The sequence below is a fragment of the Coenobita brevimanus genome, chromosome 100 (assembly GCF_032717465.1).
Source record: "Coenobita brevimanus isolate Jiangsu-jjx chromosome 100, ASM3271746v2, whole genome shotgun sequence".
NCBI classification, from domain to species: Eukaryota; Metazoa; Arthropoda; class Malacostraca; order Decapoda; family Coenobitidae; genus Coenobita; species Coenobita brevimanus.
Genome location: NC_137053.1, coordinates 58,721,501 through 58,740,357, shown reverse-complemented (window position 1 = coordinate 58,740,357; position 18,857 = coordinate 58,721,501). Strand labels below are relative to the sequence as shown.

Genomic DNA, 18,857 nt, shown 5'->3' with positions numbered 1-18,857 from the left:
TTTTTACCGAGTGTCCCGCAGTGTTTTGGCCTTCAAAACTTTGTTATGGCACCTACCCGTGAACTATCAAGTGAAATCATATCCCAGATCATTGCTCTAAAGGAGGCAGGCCACCAGACAAAGGAAATTAGTGAATTGGTTGGTGTGGCACGATCGACAGTGCGTCGTTGGTGTGCGCGGTTTCGGGAGGAAAACAGTGGTGAAGTTCCCACAAAGAAACTGAGGTCTGGTAGGCCTAGGAAAATTCCCCAAGGTCTGTTAATGTTTTAAAACGTGCAGTGGAGTTTAATCCTTGTGTGAGTGCAAGGAAAATTAAGGAGAGCAACCCGGAAGTGTTTGGTGAGGTGTCAGTGAGAACAGTGTCTCGTAGGGTGCATGAGCTTGGTTACACAAGTCAAAGGCCTGTGAAAAGGCCTCTTCTCTCTAGCAGCCAGAGAATTCGTAGGCTTGCCTTTGCTAATAAATATCTAAATTGGGGTGAGGAGCAATGGTTGTCAGTGTTGTGGTCTGATGAGGCAACGTTTAGTGTTACCTGTAACAGAGAAGCATGCAAAGGTAGTGACCCACTTGACCCACGGTATGTAGAAAGCACAGTTAAACATCCTGATTCACTCATGGTATGGGGTTGTTTTTCAGGGAAGGGTTTGGGGAAGCTTGTTGTACTTCCCAAGAACCTCAGAGTGAATCAGGATGTTTACCTGGAGCTTCTGTGTGATCATTTACCAGACTCCTTCGAGCTAACAGGTGCACAAGTGTTTCAGCAGGACAGTGCACCTGCTCACAAGGCCAAATCGGTCACCAATTGGCTTCGTGACTGCGAGGTATCGTTCATGACAGACTGGCCAGGAAATAGCCCAGACCTCAACCCGATTGAAAACCTCTGGTACCTCGTAAAGAAGAGTCTCCAAGGGAAGGACGTGAGCTCTCTGCCTAAGCTGGAAGCCGCCATTCGTGACTCCTGGGACAAAATACCCCTCCAGCACCTCAGGAGCCTCGCCCTTTCACTTCCAAGACGTCTCAGGTCTGTGAAGAAACGTAAAGGCTACCCTACGAAGCACTAAAGGTAAATAAAATGCATTATTTATATGTTTTTTCAATGTTGAAAGGTTTGTTTCTCAGGAGGGACGCAGGGCGCCCCATACTTCTGACGAGCACTGTATATGAGAGAGGGGGGTGTGAGTTGGGAGCAGGGCAGTGAAATTGCGGGGGACAGGGCGACGTGGAGACGATTTGTTTGTGGCCATCCTGTACAGGATTAAGGAATCTGGCAATAGATAGATAGATAGATATATTCAAAACATATATACCACCTTTTTCATGTTGATTACTCATTTTTCTTTTTCCCCTCCCAATCACAGTAAGCCATGTTTCCACTTTGTCTACAGGTCTCCACTGTGGAAGGGGGGTGGAGTAACCCATGGTCCCAGAGCCTTCACCACTCAGTTCTACATGCTACCCTTCTCAAAACGGGTTTTGGGCCTCACCTCAGCTCTCTCTGCCAAGTTTGCCCAAGTGAGTATATGATGCTGCCCTGAAAGGGCCATTCCCAATGCATTATACAGTGATAGTGACTCATAGTGTGATATAAAAGTGCTAGTGAATGGAGAAAACTTAGATTGGAAGCACCCTAATGCAGTTTTAGAGAAGAAAATATATAAAAGAAGGGAGAAGTTGAATGGTTGAGAGAAGAGTGGCTAGCCCTATGGAGGCCTGAGAAGGACTCCATGAAGTTGTTTTTATGCTCATAATAATGGATAATTTTGAGAGAGACTAGATTCAACTGGAGTTTGAGTTGTTGAGAATGAGAGCGGTGGAAATGGGACTGTTTAGGAACAGTGCCTGCCCTGTGGGTTGGATAGGATTGGTAGGTTAATGAATATAGAGTTTTGCCGAAGATGTGAAGGAAACAAATCACTTGATGAAAAGGTAGGGAGGAAACATGAAACACAAGAAAGAGGTGTCATGATGTGGTATGTGAATTTGTGAAAAAGCATGTTACAGAAATTGAAGATGTAAAAGAACCAGTGCTTGATACAAATAAATGTACTTGTGTTGAAATTGTCCAAACATCTTGGTGTAGTTCTCTTTCAGGAATGCAACTCATCCTTCCTATAGACCTTTCTTCCAATCCAGAGTTCTCAGAAATTCCTCTGTTATTTTGCTTAACCCATCATTATGCGTATGGTATGTCTGCAACTATTTTGAGGAAACTTACTGGAGATTAGAAAGTTCTTCAGCATTTACAATCCTGGTTTCACTCTTGTATGAGTGTTTGAAGCAGGACATAATGTAGGCATGCAAAGGTCTTGCCAGCTGCAGACTTACCATTCATTTCGTCAAAATACCAAGTTGACAAGTTACACTTCTACCCTGAAATGGTTGCTGTTTCATTTCGCACTCCATTTTACAGTGCTTGTACAGTACAGTTTCCAGATATCTGTTGCTAACTGTTGAGCATCTCTTCACCCATCTGCACTCTTGAGTTCATCCTGCTTACTCTCTGTCCTGTTATAGTTTTGTTTTTGTAGAATTTAGCTATGCATGGATTTGTAACCCTTTTGTAACATAATGATGGCAGTTAGCAGTGATATAGTATATATGTTGTACTTACTGCCATGTAGGTTGAGCACTGTTAGTGTGCTCTTAATGAGTAGCTTGGTGAGTAGTTTCAGTGTTCTGTTATCAGGATGCTTGCACAGTAAACCCTATGCATAGTAATAATCTAATTGAGGGAAACATTGGGTTGTTACATCTGGAAGTTTGATTTGTGTTAACATTCATCTTAACCTACAGACTAAGGTTTGTTATATACCTACTCTAGAGTCCTTGAGATTGGTACATTGTGGTACCTGAAATGTTTACTTATACAGTAATCACTCGATTATCTGGACGCTCCATATCCGGACATGCTCTGTATTCGAACACTAGGCCTTGGCTCTGTTATTTCCGTATCCAGATTTCCATGTCCGTATCCAAACATAATATTTCCGACATCACTGGTTGGGTGGCCTACAAATTAAAAAAATCGGTTGGGTGGCCAGCCAGCCTCTCTTGCCACGTGCTGGTAATAGACCGCAACCCTCCAGCTGGGCAAAAATGGCTGTTTGCCTCCTCACCAAACAGTCAAAGTACCCTGGCTGCCCGGATCACTCGAATGCTGCTGGCCATGCATGAGTAATACAGACCCTAACCCACCAGTTGAGCAAAAATGGCCTTCTGCCTCCTCACTGAACAGTCAAAGTCCCCTGGCCGTCCAGATCACTTGGACCCTACCAGATGTGCATGATAATCCACCAGCTGAGCAAAAATGGCTGTCTGCCTCTTCACTGAATGGTCAAAGTCCCCCGGCTGCCCGGATCACTCAAATGCTGCCAGCCGTGTGTGAGTAATACAGACCCTAACTCGCCAGCGGAGCAGAAATGGCTGTCTGCCTCTTCACCGAACTGACGAAGTGCCCCAGCTGCCTGGATCACTCGGACACTCCCAGGCACACACGGCCATCTGCCTCCCTACCAAATGGTCAAAGTTGCCTGGCCGGCCAGATTGCTCGGACGCTCCCTGAGGCCATGAGGTACAGGGATCCAATGTTGCTGCCATGTGGCAGCATTTGCCTGGCCGAGCAAAGATGACCCTTGCACTCATAGGTCAATTTGGCGCTTTTTACTTGGGTACTCATAGCCAAGCATGGGTAGAGACATGGCAGCACTGTGTTCAGTTGGCAGTACTGCACCTCAGTTCCCACCTTTGTCTCTCTCAAGTGTGGACATGCTTGGCTGAGTTGTAACCTTTGCAGCTTCCAGTGTTGCATTTGTGGTGGTCCCTACCTTTTTCAGGCCTTGATTATCCTCTGCAGCATTCATCTGTATGTGATGATGGCCCCACCATCGCACGAGAAATAAATGAGGATGATTTTGACTCTGGAGAAGTGTGAGATATTGAGAAGGTTGGCATGGTCTGGACCACTTCACGCATTCTGCGGCAATATGATCTGGCCCGTTCAACCTCGTGTGATATCAATAAATCGCGGGCCAAGCTGACCCAGGAGGTCTTTGACATTTGTTAAGTGATGTTGTTAGTCACTAGACCACATGGGATTAGTGTACACCAGCTGGAAACTAACAGGTTATGATGCCTGTCTGCTGTTCACTGGGAGGTATGCATTGTGGGTTTTTGTGGATTTTTATCACTTATGCATTGTTCTCTTAGTGTCTAGCAATATATTGGATATTCCCATGTGTGTTTTGATGTGTAAATAGCTGAAAGACTGAAGAACACTGCCACAGTTAGGAGGGGTACTGTACATATAGGTAGGGTATTTGTAGGTAGGATATTGCTCCGTATCCGGATTTCGTCTGTATCCTAACGTACCGATGGCTCTATTACATCAGATAATCAAGGGATTACTGTAAAGCCTTTATTTTTCTTTGGATTCAATATGGGAATGTGTGATTTGGTATTAGATTAATAGAAATATCTATCTGTCTATCTATCTGTAGCCCAACTCGCTAATCCCACAAAGGGTGGCTGCAGACAAAACACCCCCAAGTCACTCTTTCACCCACCATTTGACTGCCCTCTCCCCCACCTCACTCCCTTCTCCATCATATACCTCTTAACTCCATCCCTCCACCTCATCTTGGTCTTCCCCTCCCTCTCCCTCCCTCCACTTCACCTACATACCGGTACATCCTCTTAGTCAGTCTCTCATTCTCCATTCTCTCCACATATCCAAACCACCTCAGTGTATTTCTTCTAATTTTCTCAACCACATCCACATCCACCCCACAATGTTCCTTCACTTGTTCATTCATCAACCTGTCCCTTCATGTCACTCCACATGCTCCTCTCAAGTAACTCATTTCCACTGCTCTCATTCTTAACTTGTTCCCCTCTAGCAAGGTCCATGCCTTGCTTTCATACATCAGGGTAGGGATCACAATACTATCATGCAGTGACTTCTTAACATCCATACTCACCTCCCTATTTCTCATCACCGCTTTCAGTGAACCAACAACCTTCCATCCCTGCTGTACCCTTTCAAGGACTTCATCCCCAAAACTTCCATCCTTACTCATCACACTACCCAAGTACTTGAATGCACTCACATTCTCCATATCCTGACCATCCAACCTCACTGTGCATTCTGTTAGTTCATTCCTCTCAAACACCATAACATGACTTTTGTTTACTTTAACTTTCAGATTCCTCTTCTTACACACTGTCCCAGATTCATTCACCAAACCTTGCAACTCCCAGTCATCTTCACTGTACAATACTGTATCATCAGCAAACAGCTACACCGGAATCTTCCACATCTCACCCTCATTCATTAGGGCCACCCCCACATCCACTGCCCCACCTTGCACCTCCTTTACAACCCATCCATGTATATATTAAACAGCCATGGAGACATCACACATCCCTGTTTCAGTCCCACATTTAGATCAAAGAACTCACTCAGCTGACCATCCACACACCATAGCCCGAGCTCCTTCGTACATACTCTTCACAGCACTCAGCAATTTCCCCTCCACTCCGTATATTCTTAATACTTTCAACATACCTTGCCTATCTACTCTGTCATATGCTTTCTCCAAGTCCATGAAGGCAACATACACTTTCTTTCCCTTCTCTAGATACTTCTCCACTAAACATCTTAGAACAAATAGGTGATCTACACACCCTTTTCCCTTCCTAAATCCCCCTTGCTCTTCTCCAGCTAGCTCCTCTGTTATATGCCTAACCCTGTCAATGGGTCCTAACCCTATCAATGAGTATTCTGCCATATATTTTTCCAGTCACACTAAGAAGGCAAATACCTCTATGGTTACCACATACTTCTCTCTCCCCTTTTCCTTTGTATAAAGGAACAGTTTTACCGGATTTCCAGTGCTCTGGAACCCTTCCCTCTTCCCAAGCCAATCTGTCAATAAAAATTTTAAAAATTTTAGATAATAAATGAATTGCATTACAGTATGACAGTACTGAAAGATCAACCACTGTAGGTAAGTGGCAGAGCAGTGATAGAAGTGCTTACACAATGCCTGGCAGAAATATATTGACAATGTCAGTCAGTCAGTTGGTTGCATTGGCATGTACAGTACCTCCACCACTTATCGTTTTGTTTTGTTTCATTCCTGAAGGCTCCAACCATGCTTGCATGCATCAGCCTTGGTCACCTTATGGCATCTCTCCATGCTGCTCCATTTCTGAGGTGTTTGACATTTGTTAAGTGATGTTGTTAGTCACCAGACCACATGCATTTACTTTCAGAGATGCAGACATTTTTGAGAAACATTTATTGAGTTACTATTTCAATGATATCTGCATAATATTGTGTATAGTACACATGACCTTTTAATAACAGAAGTACTGTACTAATGATCATATTGCTTGAATCAGTTGATACAACTCTGGTATTTCAGTTTCCACTTGTTTTTATAATTTCCTTTAATGACTTGGATGTGCTGGTATTTGGCCTCAGGTATTAGGGAATTTCAACTTAAGTAATGAACGTGTTGAGTTACAAACCAGCATTCAGTCCCAGTTAAGTTTGTAAGTAGGGGAGAATCTGTATATCAGACCCTTTCAGGTGAATGAAAAAATTGTTTGATAGGCACAGATTTTGTTAAAAGTCACAATTCAGTAAATGGAAAGTTGTTTTGAAATGGGTTTACCATACGGTATTACTCTGGATTAGTCACAATACATTACCTTAGCACCTATCACTTCTTCTTCATGCTGAACTCATTCCTTTGCATTTTGCTTTTTTCTTTTTTCTATACTTTTTTTTGTAAGTCACCTCACATCAAGGCAGAAATTGAACAACAGTTATTTGCAATTGTGCCAATCAGCTTTGAACATTGATCACAGTAATCTAGTTAATCGCTACTGAAATTGGCAATTTTGAATTTGGTAGGCAATAACCTATTGCATCATTGTTGTTGAACTACCCCTTCATCCACCATCTGATTTCAGGATGACCTCAAGATAGTGGAGAGTTTGGATATGCCTTCTGATGAGGGTGGTTACATCGAGAAATTGTGTGAAGATCGCTATTGGGGACCTTCAGTACTTTTCGTGGATGAGTAAGTTTTGGACAGTTGATTTATTTATTTATTTAGACTGATAGATGGATGGCTAGATAGATAGATAAAAGTGATACGAGTTTACAGAGGTATTTAACAGATTGTGGCTGTATGGTTGCATACACAGGTGTACACTAACTTGCTTAATATATATACAAGTTAAAGAAGGATTGCGGGTAATCATTGGTGATTAAAGCAACCTAGCATTGGACCCCTACACTTCAAAGGAGGTACTGTGGGTTTGGGTGTTACTATTGTCTGTTGTTACACATAATTACTGTATGCAAGGTTATGTTCTTTCTTAGAAGTTCTTATACCTCTAGTCATAATTCCTTTTGTCTGGATGTTTTATTATTATTATTATCATTCTTCTTCTTCTTCTTCTTCTTCTTCTTATTATTATTATTATTATTACTGTGGTTGGTGGGGGCACTCACCATCCACTCTCTCGATGTAGTGCAGCTTTGGGTGTCTGCCCTTTCCTGTCTTCCTTCCTTCCTCTTCATTCTTTCTTTCTTTCCTTCAGCCTTTCTTTTTCCTTCTGCCTGTGGGTAACTTTACACTCCCTCTCCTGTCTGTCTTTCCTTCATTCTTCCCCTTCCTTCTGCCTGTGGGTGACTCTACACTGAATGACAAGTGTACAGGAAACCATTTAATGCATTGGGTGGTAACCATATAACCAAATTATGGCACCTGTTGGTTTAGTGAGTAATTAAGGCACTCCAGTCAGATTGAGCTGGTGCAGATTTATATCCAAGGGGTGGTTGGGGTTTATTGCTTGCATAATGCCACTTGGGTAAGTGAGGCCGGTCACTCATCTTAAATGTCAGGACCAACTTGCCTAGCCCTGGGCTCCTATGCTTCTCATGGGGCAACATAGAATTGGATGATGGATGGATGGATTATTATTATTATTTTCATTATTTGTGGTAGGTGGAGGCACTCACCATCCACTCACTCAATGTAGTGCTGCTCTGGGTGTCTGCCCTTTCCTGTCTCCTTCATTCCTCTTCTGTCTTTCTTTCTTTCATTTTTTCCTCTTTCTCCTTCTGCCTGTAGGTAACTTTACACTCCCTCTTCCATCTATCTTTCCTTCATTCTTTCCTTTTCCGTCTGCCTATGGGTGACTGTACACTGAGTGACAAGTCAAATGGTTTCCTGTACACCAGGAAACCATTTACTGCGTTGGGTGGTAACCACATAGCCAAATTATGGCGCCTGGTGGTTTAGTGAGTAATTACGGCACTCGAATCAGATAGAGCCAGTGCAGGTTTATATCCAAGGGATGGTTGGGGTTTATTGCTCACGTAATGCCACTCAGGGATGAGTGAGACTGGTCACTCATCTTAAATGTCAAGACCAACTTGCCTAGCCCTGGGCGCTTACACTCTTCATGGGGCAACATGGGATTGGATGGTGGATGGATGGATTATTATTATTATCCATCCATCATCCAATCCTACATTGCCCCATGAGGAGCATAGGAGCCCGGGGCTAGGCAGTTGGTCCCGACATTTAAGATGAGAGTGACCAGCCTCACTCATCCCTGAATGGCATTACATGAGCAATCAACCCCAACCACCCTTTGGATATAAACCTTCATTATTATTATTATTATTATTATTATTGTTATTGTTATATCACTATCATCTTAAATGTCAGGACCAACTGCCTAGCCCCGGGCTCCTACGCTTCTCATGGGGCAATGTAGGATTGGATGATGGATGGATGGATGGATGGTTATTATTATTATTGTTATTATTATGATTATTACTTACAGGCTGTTTCATTCCACTCTAGAGAGAGAGAACTTGTGTGTATGAAGGCATAACTGAAGGCTATAGCTAAAACCCCAGTTCAGAAGACCTCTCCAAAGCTGAATAATATTGTCTGCAGACAGCAGGAATTAAATGGAAAAACACAATTCGATTAAAGGGGTTAATATAATAGCACTCCTCATATTATGGTATGTTTCCATTTTGCTCAGAAAGGCACTTAACATCTGATGGTATAATTGCAAATTATACCAGTAGAAGTGACAGCCTTGCTATGGTTACACACAGACGTGAAGTGTGAAAGTAGCTGGTGATTTTTTCCGTTGCTGTAATTTCACCAAGGACATAGATCGGTCTTGTACCATTAATTATGCCCAGCCTTGAACCTTTACACTTCAAAGGGAGTAATGTTGGACTGGCAGTTACCACTTGGCTATTGACCTAGCTGTTTATATTTGTCTCAGCACCAAATCCAAATGGTAGGCTTTGAAACAAGTCATCAGTCCATTCAATTCTAGTTATTATTTTTGGTTGTGGCACCTGGAGAGACTGTTTAATGCAGAACTAGGGAGACCTCTCACATGGTGTGGGCTAAAGTATGTGTTAAAAGTTTCATAAGCATCAAGTGCATACTGGTGTAACAATAAGTATCATTTAAATGTTAGCCAAAGTAATGAAAGTTCTGTACTGCATTTGATTCCACTTATATACATCACTGAGCTTTAGATGTTAATTCCTGGTCCTGGACAAATCTTTCTCTTAAGATATCCAAGGACTAAGTAAGTTCTTGGAGAATATTTTTTCTGGACTGAATTAACTAATGTGTGGTAGCCAGTATAAAGTAAAAAATAACACTCTTGAACTGAAGGAGTTAACATAACAGGAGACACTGATGCCTGTCATTGTTAGGTATTTCAGCAGTTGGGATGTGTTCCTGTTGCATTTTGCACATGCGAGTTGGATAAATTTGGTGCTAGTCAGACCTGTCATGCATGTTGCTGCATGCAGTTAATAACAGTACATCAGAACTAGCAATGTTTATTAATTTTACCACAGCTCTGATCTGATGCCTCGGAACATCACCCTTGCCACGGACTCCATTCAACACATAAACCTCGTTCCAGTTTATGGTGAGTTACCATATTTAACACATTTGGTGATATGTGGGTTAATGGTTAGAAAGCTGTAGTTGGAGTGATGGCCTGACACATGCTTAGATTTAATCCCTAGGAGGTTATTAGAGGCCTTTTGATCATCTAATGCTCAAAAGGGAAGTAGGATGATCATCTACCCATAAAGGTACAGTTGGCTTAAAAAAAAAAAAAAAAAAAAAAAAAAAAATGCACAGGAGGGCTCTGATGATATACAGTACAAAATAACCAACATTGCTTGCAAGGTTTGTTTTGTCTCGTTTTGTTTCTAAAGCCTCCAGCATGCTTGCCTTGGTCACCTAATGGCTCTCCCCGCTGCTAGATCTCTCCCCAGGTATTAATCTTCTATCATCTCATGCACTACATTACATGCGCTGTACATATCACACAGTGTACCCCACTATGTCACAGCAAGGACATAGACCAGAAAGCATTGCCCCCGCTACCTTGTGGTGGACCTATTGAGAGGCGTGGTGAGGGCTCTGCCAGCATCAGTTTTGGAGCCGGAATAGGATGGGGGTCAAACCTGTGTTAGAAGGTACAGGGCATTGCGGGTCTCAGGCTGCCTCTTCCGGCCAATAGAGAGGGGCCCGAACCTAGATGTGGTGCCCTAGGAGGCTGCCCTATCAATGGGTGTTTAATGGCGGGGCAGTTACAGTACCAAGGCGTGCTTGGAGGGTGTCCCTGTATCTGTCTGGGTTGGGTGCCTCAAGGCCACTGCCACAGTCACTGGTCACAGCTGGTGGGCAGTGGGTCCCAATTCCCATGCCTGGACCTGGGACTGTGCAAGTGGGTGGGGCCTGTGGTGTCTTTCCCCATTACAGTATTTACAGATTATGACAAACAAGAAAGAAATTCAAAGCAAGCCTGGGGAAACTAAATCACCCAAGGGGATCAGAGTGGCATCATGGAATGTTGGAAGTTTGAGTGTTAGAGTGGGGGAAGTAGTTGAGGCATTGAGTAGGAGGTGGGTGGATGTGGGATGTGTACAGTAAGTCAGGTATACGGGAGGATTGGCCAGAATGATTGCTAGGAGGGATTGTCGTTACAAGTTGTTTTGGCAAGGTACGGCAGATGGATATGGTGGTGTGAGTGTGTTGGTTAAGGAGAAATGGGTGGAATATAGCTAACATGAATGTAATCAGAGTCACTGAATGGATAAGAGTGGTGAAAATTTTGTTTGGTGGGATAATGTTTGCATTTATATTGGCGTATGCTCCATGGACAGGCTTGGATGATGTAGAAAAGGATAGATTCTGGGTTAACTTAATACTTGTAGTAAGTGGTATGGATGATGATGAGATTGTAGTTTTGTGAGGGGACTTAAATGATCATGAAGGTGAAGCTGCTCAAGGATATGAAGGAATACATGGGGGGGATGTGCATATGATACAAGGAATGAGGAAGGGGAAAGGGCACTCGAGTTTGGGGAAGTAATGAACATGATTGTGTGTAACACACACTTTAGGAAAGGAGAGAGGAGGCTGATTACCCATGAACCTGGGTGAAGTAGTAACCAGATAGACTATTTCCTGGTCAGGAGAGCTGATAGGAGGTTAGTGAGGCATGTTAAAGTTATAGGAAGCGAGAAGTGTGTGCATCAGCACAAGTTATTGATATGTGACATGGTGCTTAAGGAGTGGGTGATGAAATAGAGGACCTGTGCACCTAGGAGGAAAATCTAGAAGTTGAAAAACCAAGCAGTAAGGGATGCCTTCTGTTGCGAGATGAGTAGAGTGGTGGCTGAACGGGGAGACATTGTCAGAAGCATTAATGAATAGTACAAAGTCCTCAAGAGCAACCTCTTGTGAGTTACTGATTCAGTGTGTGGATGGAGAAGGGCCCCTGAGACATAAAGTAACTTGGTGGTGGGATGAGGATATAAAAGCCGCAGTTAAAGAAAAAAAAAGAAGGCTTTTCCGGGAATGGAAAAAGGGTGGTAACAAAGAGGAATATTTGGCTCCCAAGCATAGGGCTAGAAAAGAGGTTTGCAGGACAAAGTCTGAGTCTCAGAGACTTTTACTTGATAACCTAAATAGTGTGGAAAGGAAGAATATGATATTTAAGTTGGCAAATCAGATGAAGAGGGAGAACAGGGATACCATAGTTGAGCGGTGTGTGAATAATGATGAAGGAAAGGTAGTGGTGAACAGTGGGGATATTAAAGATGCCTGGAGAGAGCATTACAACTGGTTGTTGAATGAGGAGTTGGACTGGAACAGGGAAGGTTTGGAGCCAGTAGATCCAGTGTCTGGCCCTTGACCTTTAATTGACGCTGCAACTATGAGCAGCGCAATAGGCAGGATGTAAATGGGGAAGGCAGCAGGTGTGTCTGGGTTGACTGCTGAAATATTGATAGCCTCAAGAGATATTAAAGTGGGGTTAGTCACTGACTTGGCAATTGACAGGATGTAAATGGGGAAGGCAGCAGGTGTGTCTGGGCTGACTGCTGAAATGTTGATAGCCTCAGGAGATACAGAAGTGGGGTTCATCACTGACTTGATAAATATGATTATATATGAGTGTGGTGTCTAAGATGATTGGCTGGAGAGTGTAATTGCAAATGTGTACAAGGGGAAGGGTGATGCCCTGGAAAGAGGAAATTATAGAGGCATAAAGCTTTTGGATCAGATAATAAAGGTAATGGAGAGAGTGCTAGAAGGTATGATTAGAGAAAGAGGGGATATTAATGAGATGCAGGTTGGGTTTTTGCCAGGCAAAGGGACCACTGATTCCATATTCATTGTTCAGCAGCTTCAGGAAAAATATATAGGAAAGGAAAGGGAACTGTATTTGTTTTTGTTGATTTGGAGAAGGCCTTTGACAGAGTCCCTAGAGAGGTGGTGAAGTGGGCAATGAGAAAGCTTGGGATTGAGGAGTGGCTGGTTAGAGTGGTTATGACCATTTATGTGGGTGCTCGCGCCCAGGTAAGGGTGAATGGAGATTTGAATGATGAAGTTTCCATTGGTGTGCATCAGGGGTCAGTCTTGAGTCCCTTGTTGTTTATCATGGTACTTGAAGTCCTCTCACGTGACTTCAGAAGTGGACTTCCGTGGGAGATGCTGTATGCTGATGATTGGTGTTGATTGCAGAGAATGAAAGGGAGGCGGAAGAAAGATTTAGGAAGTAGAGAGATGGTATGGGGCACAAAGGCTCAAGAGTAAATGCAGATAAAACAAAAGTGATGGTATCTATGGTTGGTGGCAGTACTGTCAAAGAAGAGGGAGAGTGGTCATGTGCACTTTGCCACAAGAACGTGGGAAGTACAGTAATTCCATGTTGTGCAGTGTTTGTGATAAGTGAGTGCATAAAAGATGTAATGGTATTAGAGGTTGACTGTGAGATAATGCTGATTTCATGTGTGCAGTGTGCCAGGGAGAGCATAAGGAGATTGTCAGGCGTCAAAGGATTGAACTTGCTGGTGAGTCTCTTAAGTGTGTGGAAGAGTTTTGTTGTCTGGGAGACGTGTTATGTGCTGGAGGTGGAGTTGGAGCTTGCTCTGTGGCTAGAATGAGGAGTGGTTGGAAGAAGTTCAGAGAGCTGTTACCTCTCCTGACATTGAGAGGGCTCTCCCTCTGTGCTAAGGGATCTTTGTATGTGTCATGTATTAGGAGTGTATTGCTGTATGGTAGTGAGACCTGGACAGTAAAGATAGAGGATATTCGCAGGCTCAAATGTACAGAAATGACAATGATAAGGTGGCTGTGCAGTGCATCCCAGAGTTTGAGGCCTGGTGGGGCTAGGTTAGGAAGAGTTGAGAGGTAGGATGGGACGCGAGTGTATTGGTGTTGTGATGAGGAGATGTAGATTTAGATGGTTTGGGCATATGGGAAGGATGGGAGATGATAAATGGGCACAGAAAGCGAGAAGTGTTAGCGTTAGGGGTAGGATTGCGAGAGGTAGGCCAAAAAAGACCTGGGACAAGGTCAGTGAGTGTGACCTCAGGGATAAGGGTCTGAATAGGGAACCTGCCAGGGATTGAGCAGCATGGAGAGCCACCATTAGATGATCAAGGTCGACGTATGCAAGTATGTTGGAGTCTTCAAAAACGAAACGAAACGATGCATACGATAACTTTATACCTTCTAGGTAATGTCACACTGGAGCCCTGTATGGCATCTTTGACAGGTTTATCAGTTTTTTTTTTTTTTTTTTTTTTTAGTATGGTGATAATAGTAGTAGTAGTAATCTTTGGTGTCAGATCGTGTTGTGTTGAATGTGCATGTCAAATGTGCATTGATAGCATTCTAATCAAGTGCATCATCTTCAAAATATATAATACTATGAAGCACTTGAGTGTGGATGTTTGTGCCTGCAAGATGGAGTCAGGATTCCTGGGGCTTGGATGGTAAGAGAATGATAGTGTGTCCCGTTCAGTTGTGCAGACTTTCGATTAGTTTCCCCATCTGTCAGGCAATTCTTTCTCTCTGGACCCTGCTTCACCCTGTCCTTAGGTGGGAAACAATGACTAGATGATAATGATGGTTAAAGCATATAATTCTTAATGCTGTGTCAGTACCCAGGATTATTAGGCTTTCCAGTGCTATGTTGAATGTTCTAAGTAGTGATATGTTTACTAATTGCTCTGATTATTATCTTTCAGGCAAGATTTTACTTTTCTGCTATTTTTTCTGCAGGTTTGAATGTTTACTCCATGCTGAAGCACGAGACTCTGGTGTTGACAGTTGCTGCAGCAAGACGTATTGAAGAGAGACTCCTCTATCACTTAAACCGAACTGATTCTAGAGCTGCCAATGCTAAATTCAGACACCACTAAACAGTCAACTCCCAGACTGTAGCTGCTATTTTTACTCTTTTGACTCTACTTATGATTGTTAATGTGCATACTGTTATAGGTACAGTAATTATCATTTTTTATTTAGTTACCTCAGAGCAAAAAACCAGACTCATTATGACTTCATCTGATGTGTTATACTTCATGGGTGAGTAATTTGAGGAACTGAAACATTACCCTAAGGTTATTGAATTTACTCGTACATAACACTGAAGTCCATTGACATGCACTTCGTTAGAAATGTAAGATACAGAGCTGTACTACAGCTAATGAAATATTTGTGATGAATTAATTGTGTAGCATATTTGTATATAAAGAAGTTTGAAGAGTAAATTGAAGTTAAATATTCATTAGGTATACCTGCCTTTTTCACTCATCAGTTAATAATGAAGCACCAACTGGTGTAGGTATTTTTTAATAAAAGGAAGAAATACTAATATGTATGTTCTACTTTGGCTCTGCAGGAATGTTCTGACAATGCTCTGTTTCAGTTGTCTTTTGCAGCAGCTAACATTCCTGTATTATTCCAGACTGATTACTTCCTGATTTTCCTGTATCATATTTATTCTTTCCTCTCGTGAATATCTCAGCTGTCCCGTCAGGACCAGTGATCTTGTTTGTTAGACTATTTCATTCTGTGCCCTTAGGTTTGCTGTCTGTACCTCGGCCCTAGCCCAGCATTTCACCAAGTACAGCTCCTTATCACCTCACCTTTCTTCCATTTTATAAACCACTCCCTTATTCCTCTAATTGTTGCTTCCACAAAATCTTTCTAACACACCTTATATTTATGGGGTCCGATTGTCCAGCCACAAGTACATTTGTGGCCTTCAGTCAGCAGACTTTGCTGTAGAGAGTCCCACCATCCATCAACACTTCCATATTCATTACTTGCATCAGTCACTTTCAGCAGCTCAGCTTGTGAAGGTCATCCTACTTTGTCTTTTAAGTTCACACTTTCCTCTGTCATTTGAAAAGCTTTCCTTTTAAATAAACTTCCTCAGCATGACATCACAGACTATCAGTTTACACTGTGACACTCATTCCTCACCTGTTATAACTTTCATACTCATAACAAACTTCTTGTTTCTCCTCCCAACAAACATTATCATTATATTGTCAGTCATTCATCTCATGCCCTGCTCCCTCCTGGGAACCCCTAAACAGGAGATGACTAGCAGAAATGCCTCCAGGCCACTTTACCCTCACATACCTCACTCACTCTTACAAACACTTCTCCCTCACCAATATACTGCCCAACTGTCTTATTCCATACCGTATAAGGTGTGCTTCTGCCAGCACTACCTTTTATCTCACCATGGCAAAAACCTTTTTGGCACCTTGTCTGTTTCCATTCTTTGTAGATGTCCATACCATCTCAGTGTGTTCTTTTGTATCTGCATGGTATTTCCACATGTATTTCACTCCTGTAGCCCTTCCTTTCATTCTTAATACCCATAAATGGAAGAAGGGCTGCTGACACAAAACTTTCCCAGGGCACTACACCTTGGATTAGACCACTATACAGTACTGCATGATCAGGCAGGAATGCCAGCCTTTAAACTGCATGCTTTGTACTCTGGTACTGAGGGGAGACAAACAGCCTAGTTGGCTACCAAAACCGCTTTAGTGATAAAGACAACAGCAAGAAGGTAGTTGCTGGACCATATGTCATTACTGTTGTCCTTTGCTATAAGGTCAACCATCCTGATTTGTTGATTGAAAGAGCAATCATAACCACCACTCTTTCAAGCAAAGATGCAAACTTCATGGTAATCACCACTCTTTCAAGCAAAGATGCAAACTTCATGGTAATCACCACTCTTTCAAGCAAAGATGCAAACTTCATGGTAATCACCACTCTTTCAAGCAAAGATGCAAACTTTGGGGGCAGAAATGTGGATGTTGAGAGTCCTCTCATAAACTGTTGCCATGTCTTCCCCACTTTACCTCCAGTTGTCCAAGCCAAGGAAAGGAACCATCCCAAGTTATTTACTTCCACTTGGTAGAACAGTGCAGGCATCAGGTGGGAAGACTGGGCAGAAATAATTTTGGGTAAAACACATTGATCATCTGATGGTCAGTGCTTATTGCTATCACTGATTCTGTACTGGTATATTGTATCAGGGTAGCTGCTTACTTATCATTGAGAAAACCTCTTTGAAACCAGAATAATTGCTCTATCTGCAAAGTAGATCTTGGGCATGGATACTTGTGGTCATAAATACAGTACTAGCTCTTGACACATTCTAAGTACTGTGTGGGTATTCTTTTTTGGCAGATATTCAGTTTTTTTTTTTTTTTAAATAAATACATCATGTGACCTTACACTCCCTCTTGTCTTTCTTTCCTTCATTCTTTCCTCTTCCGTCTGCCTATGGGCAACTTTACACTGAGTGACAAGCCAAATGTTTCCTGTACACCAGGAAACCATTTACTATGCTGGGTGTAACCACATAACCAAATTATGGCGCCTTGTGATTTAGTGGGTAATTAAGGCACTCCACTCAGATTAAGCCTGTGTAGGTTTATATCCAAGGGATGGTTGGGGTTTATTGCTCACATAATGCCACATAGGGATGAGTGAGGCTGATCACTGTCAGCTTAAACGTCAGGACCAACTTGCCTAGCACCAGGCTCCTTCGCTTCTCATGGGGCAACGTAGGATTGGATGATGGTATGGATGGTTTAATAAGTCAAAGAACACCAAGCTGAACACAACCAGAACCTCTCCAACATCGGCAGTTCTGGGAGGTGTACGGACTCAGAGTAAAAGTAAGTAGGCAGCATAAAGTCCAGCCCTCATTAACCCCTTTCATAGAAGAGGCTGTTGCTATGTGAAGTTGAAGAAAATCATGTGGAAACAGTAAGAATAAGCAAATATACAGTCAGGCCTTGTTATGCGATTGTTTGGTATGTAATTAACCACTAGAATAATGATCTAAAAGTTATACCCAGCTTCGCAATAACAATATTGAAATTTGCTAAAATTATAATTGATGGTCGCTTTCGACAATCCCATGCACATAAGGTGACACATGGAAGCTGACAGTCAGACATTTGACCCAAGATGGCCACCCAGTGTTTACATGCACAGAACCCTCATCTCAGGCCTCTGTGCAGGTGGCCTTCTTCATGTCACCTCTTTGAAGACCCAATCTCAGTTGTCCACTCATTCATGTCCCACACCTGTGACCTTTTTTCATGTGTAAGGCCATTGAAACATCATTGCTATCACCAATAACAGTGCAAGTATGCAACGAATAATGTTTGAGATAATAAGTCAAACGAAAACTTTCTATGTGTGAAAAAAGCGAAATTTGTAACTTAGAAATCATGTCTGGTGCAACTCCCAGTGGAAAACTGGTGCTACTTATGCTGCCAAGGGCAAGGCTAAAGGGGTAAGACATAGCCCTTCCTGTGACGTGAAATTTGACATTGTTAAGTGCCAATTGTAGGGGCATGGAGTAAGTATGATTGCCAAGGCCCTAAAGCTGTCCCAGTCCACTGTCGCTGTGATAATAAAGAAATCTGATGCTGTCCTAGTGGGATTGCAGAATGTGCCTACTCTGACTGTTAAGTGACTAATCAGAACTAAGGAACGCATAATGGAGGAAAGGGGTCGTCTCTCAGTGCTGTGGGTTAATGAACTTAACCAAGCAAAGCAACCCATGTCGTACAGTAGTTTTATTTGTTCTAAGGCTCTCAATCTGTGGAAGGATCTCAGGGATAAGCAAGGAATGGAGGCAAGGAAGAGTTCAAGGACAGTATAGATTGGTCTGAGCAGTTTAAGGCCTATGCTGGGCACAGAATGTGACCATGCATGGGGAAGCTGCTAATGCTGGTCACATGGCAGCTGAAGCCTCCGCTCAGAAGCCGAAGGCAATCATGGAGGAAGGGGGATACTCTCCAAAACGGGTCCTGAACTTTGATGAGACGGGTCTGTTTTGGAAATACGTTTCTTAGAAGACGTAAGCAAGGAAGAACAACATGTGCCAGGGTACAAGGCAGCCAAGGACTACCTCGCCCTCCTCTTTGGTGTGAATTC

The 18,857-nt window shown here is 42.8% G+C and overlaps 1 protein-coding gene across 1 annotated transcript in view; it reads left to right on the top strand.

Annotated features, from left to right (window-relative positions):
- mRpL4 (mitochondrial ribosomal protein L4) overlaps positions 1-15,161 on the top strand; it is a 31,541-nt gene extending 16,380 nt beyond the window's left edge. The window contains exons 5-8 of the mRNA XM_080284081.1: positions 1,386-1,512; positions 6,979-7,088; positions 9,920-9,993; positions 14,652-15,161. Coding sequence (XP_080140207.1) covers positions 1,386-1,512; positions 6,979-7,088; positions 9,920-9,993; positions 14,652-14,791 — 451 coding nt within the window. The 3' untranslated portion in view covers positions 14,792-15,161. The remainder of the gene's footprint in view (positions 1-1,385; positions 1,513-6,978; positions 7,089-9,919; positions 9,994-14,651) is intronic.
- The last annotated feature ends 3,696 nt before the right edge of the window (positions 15,162-18,857 follow it).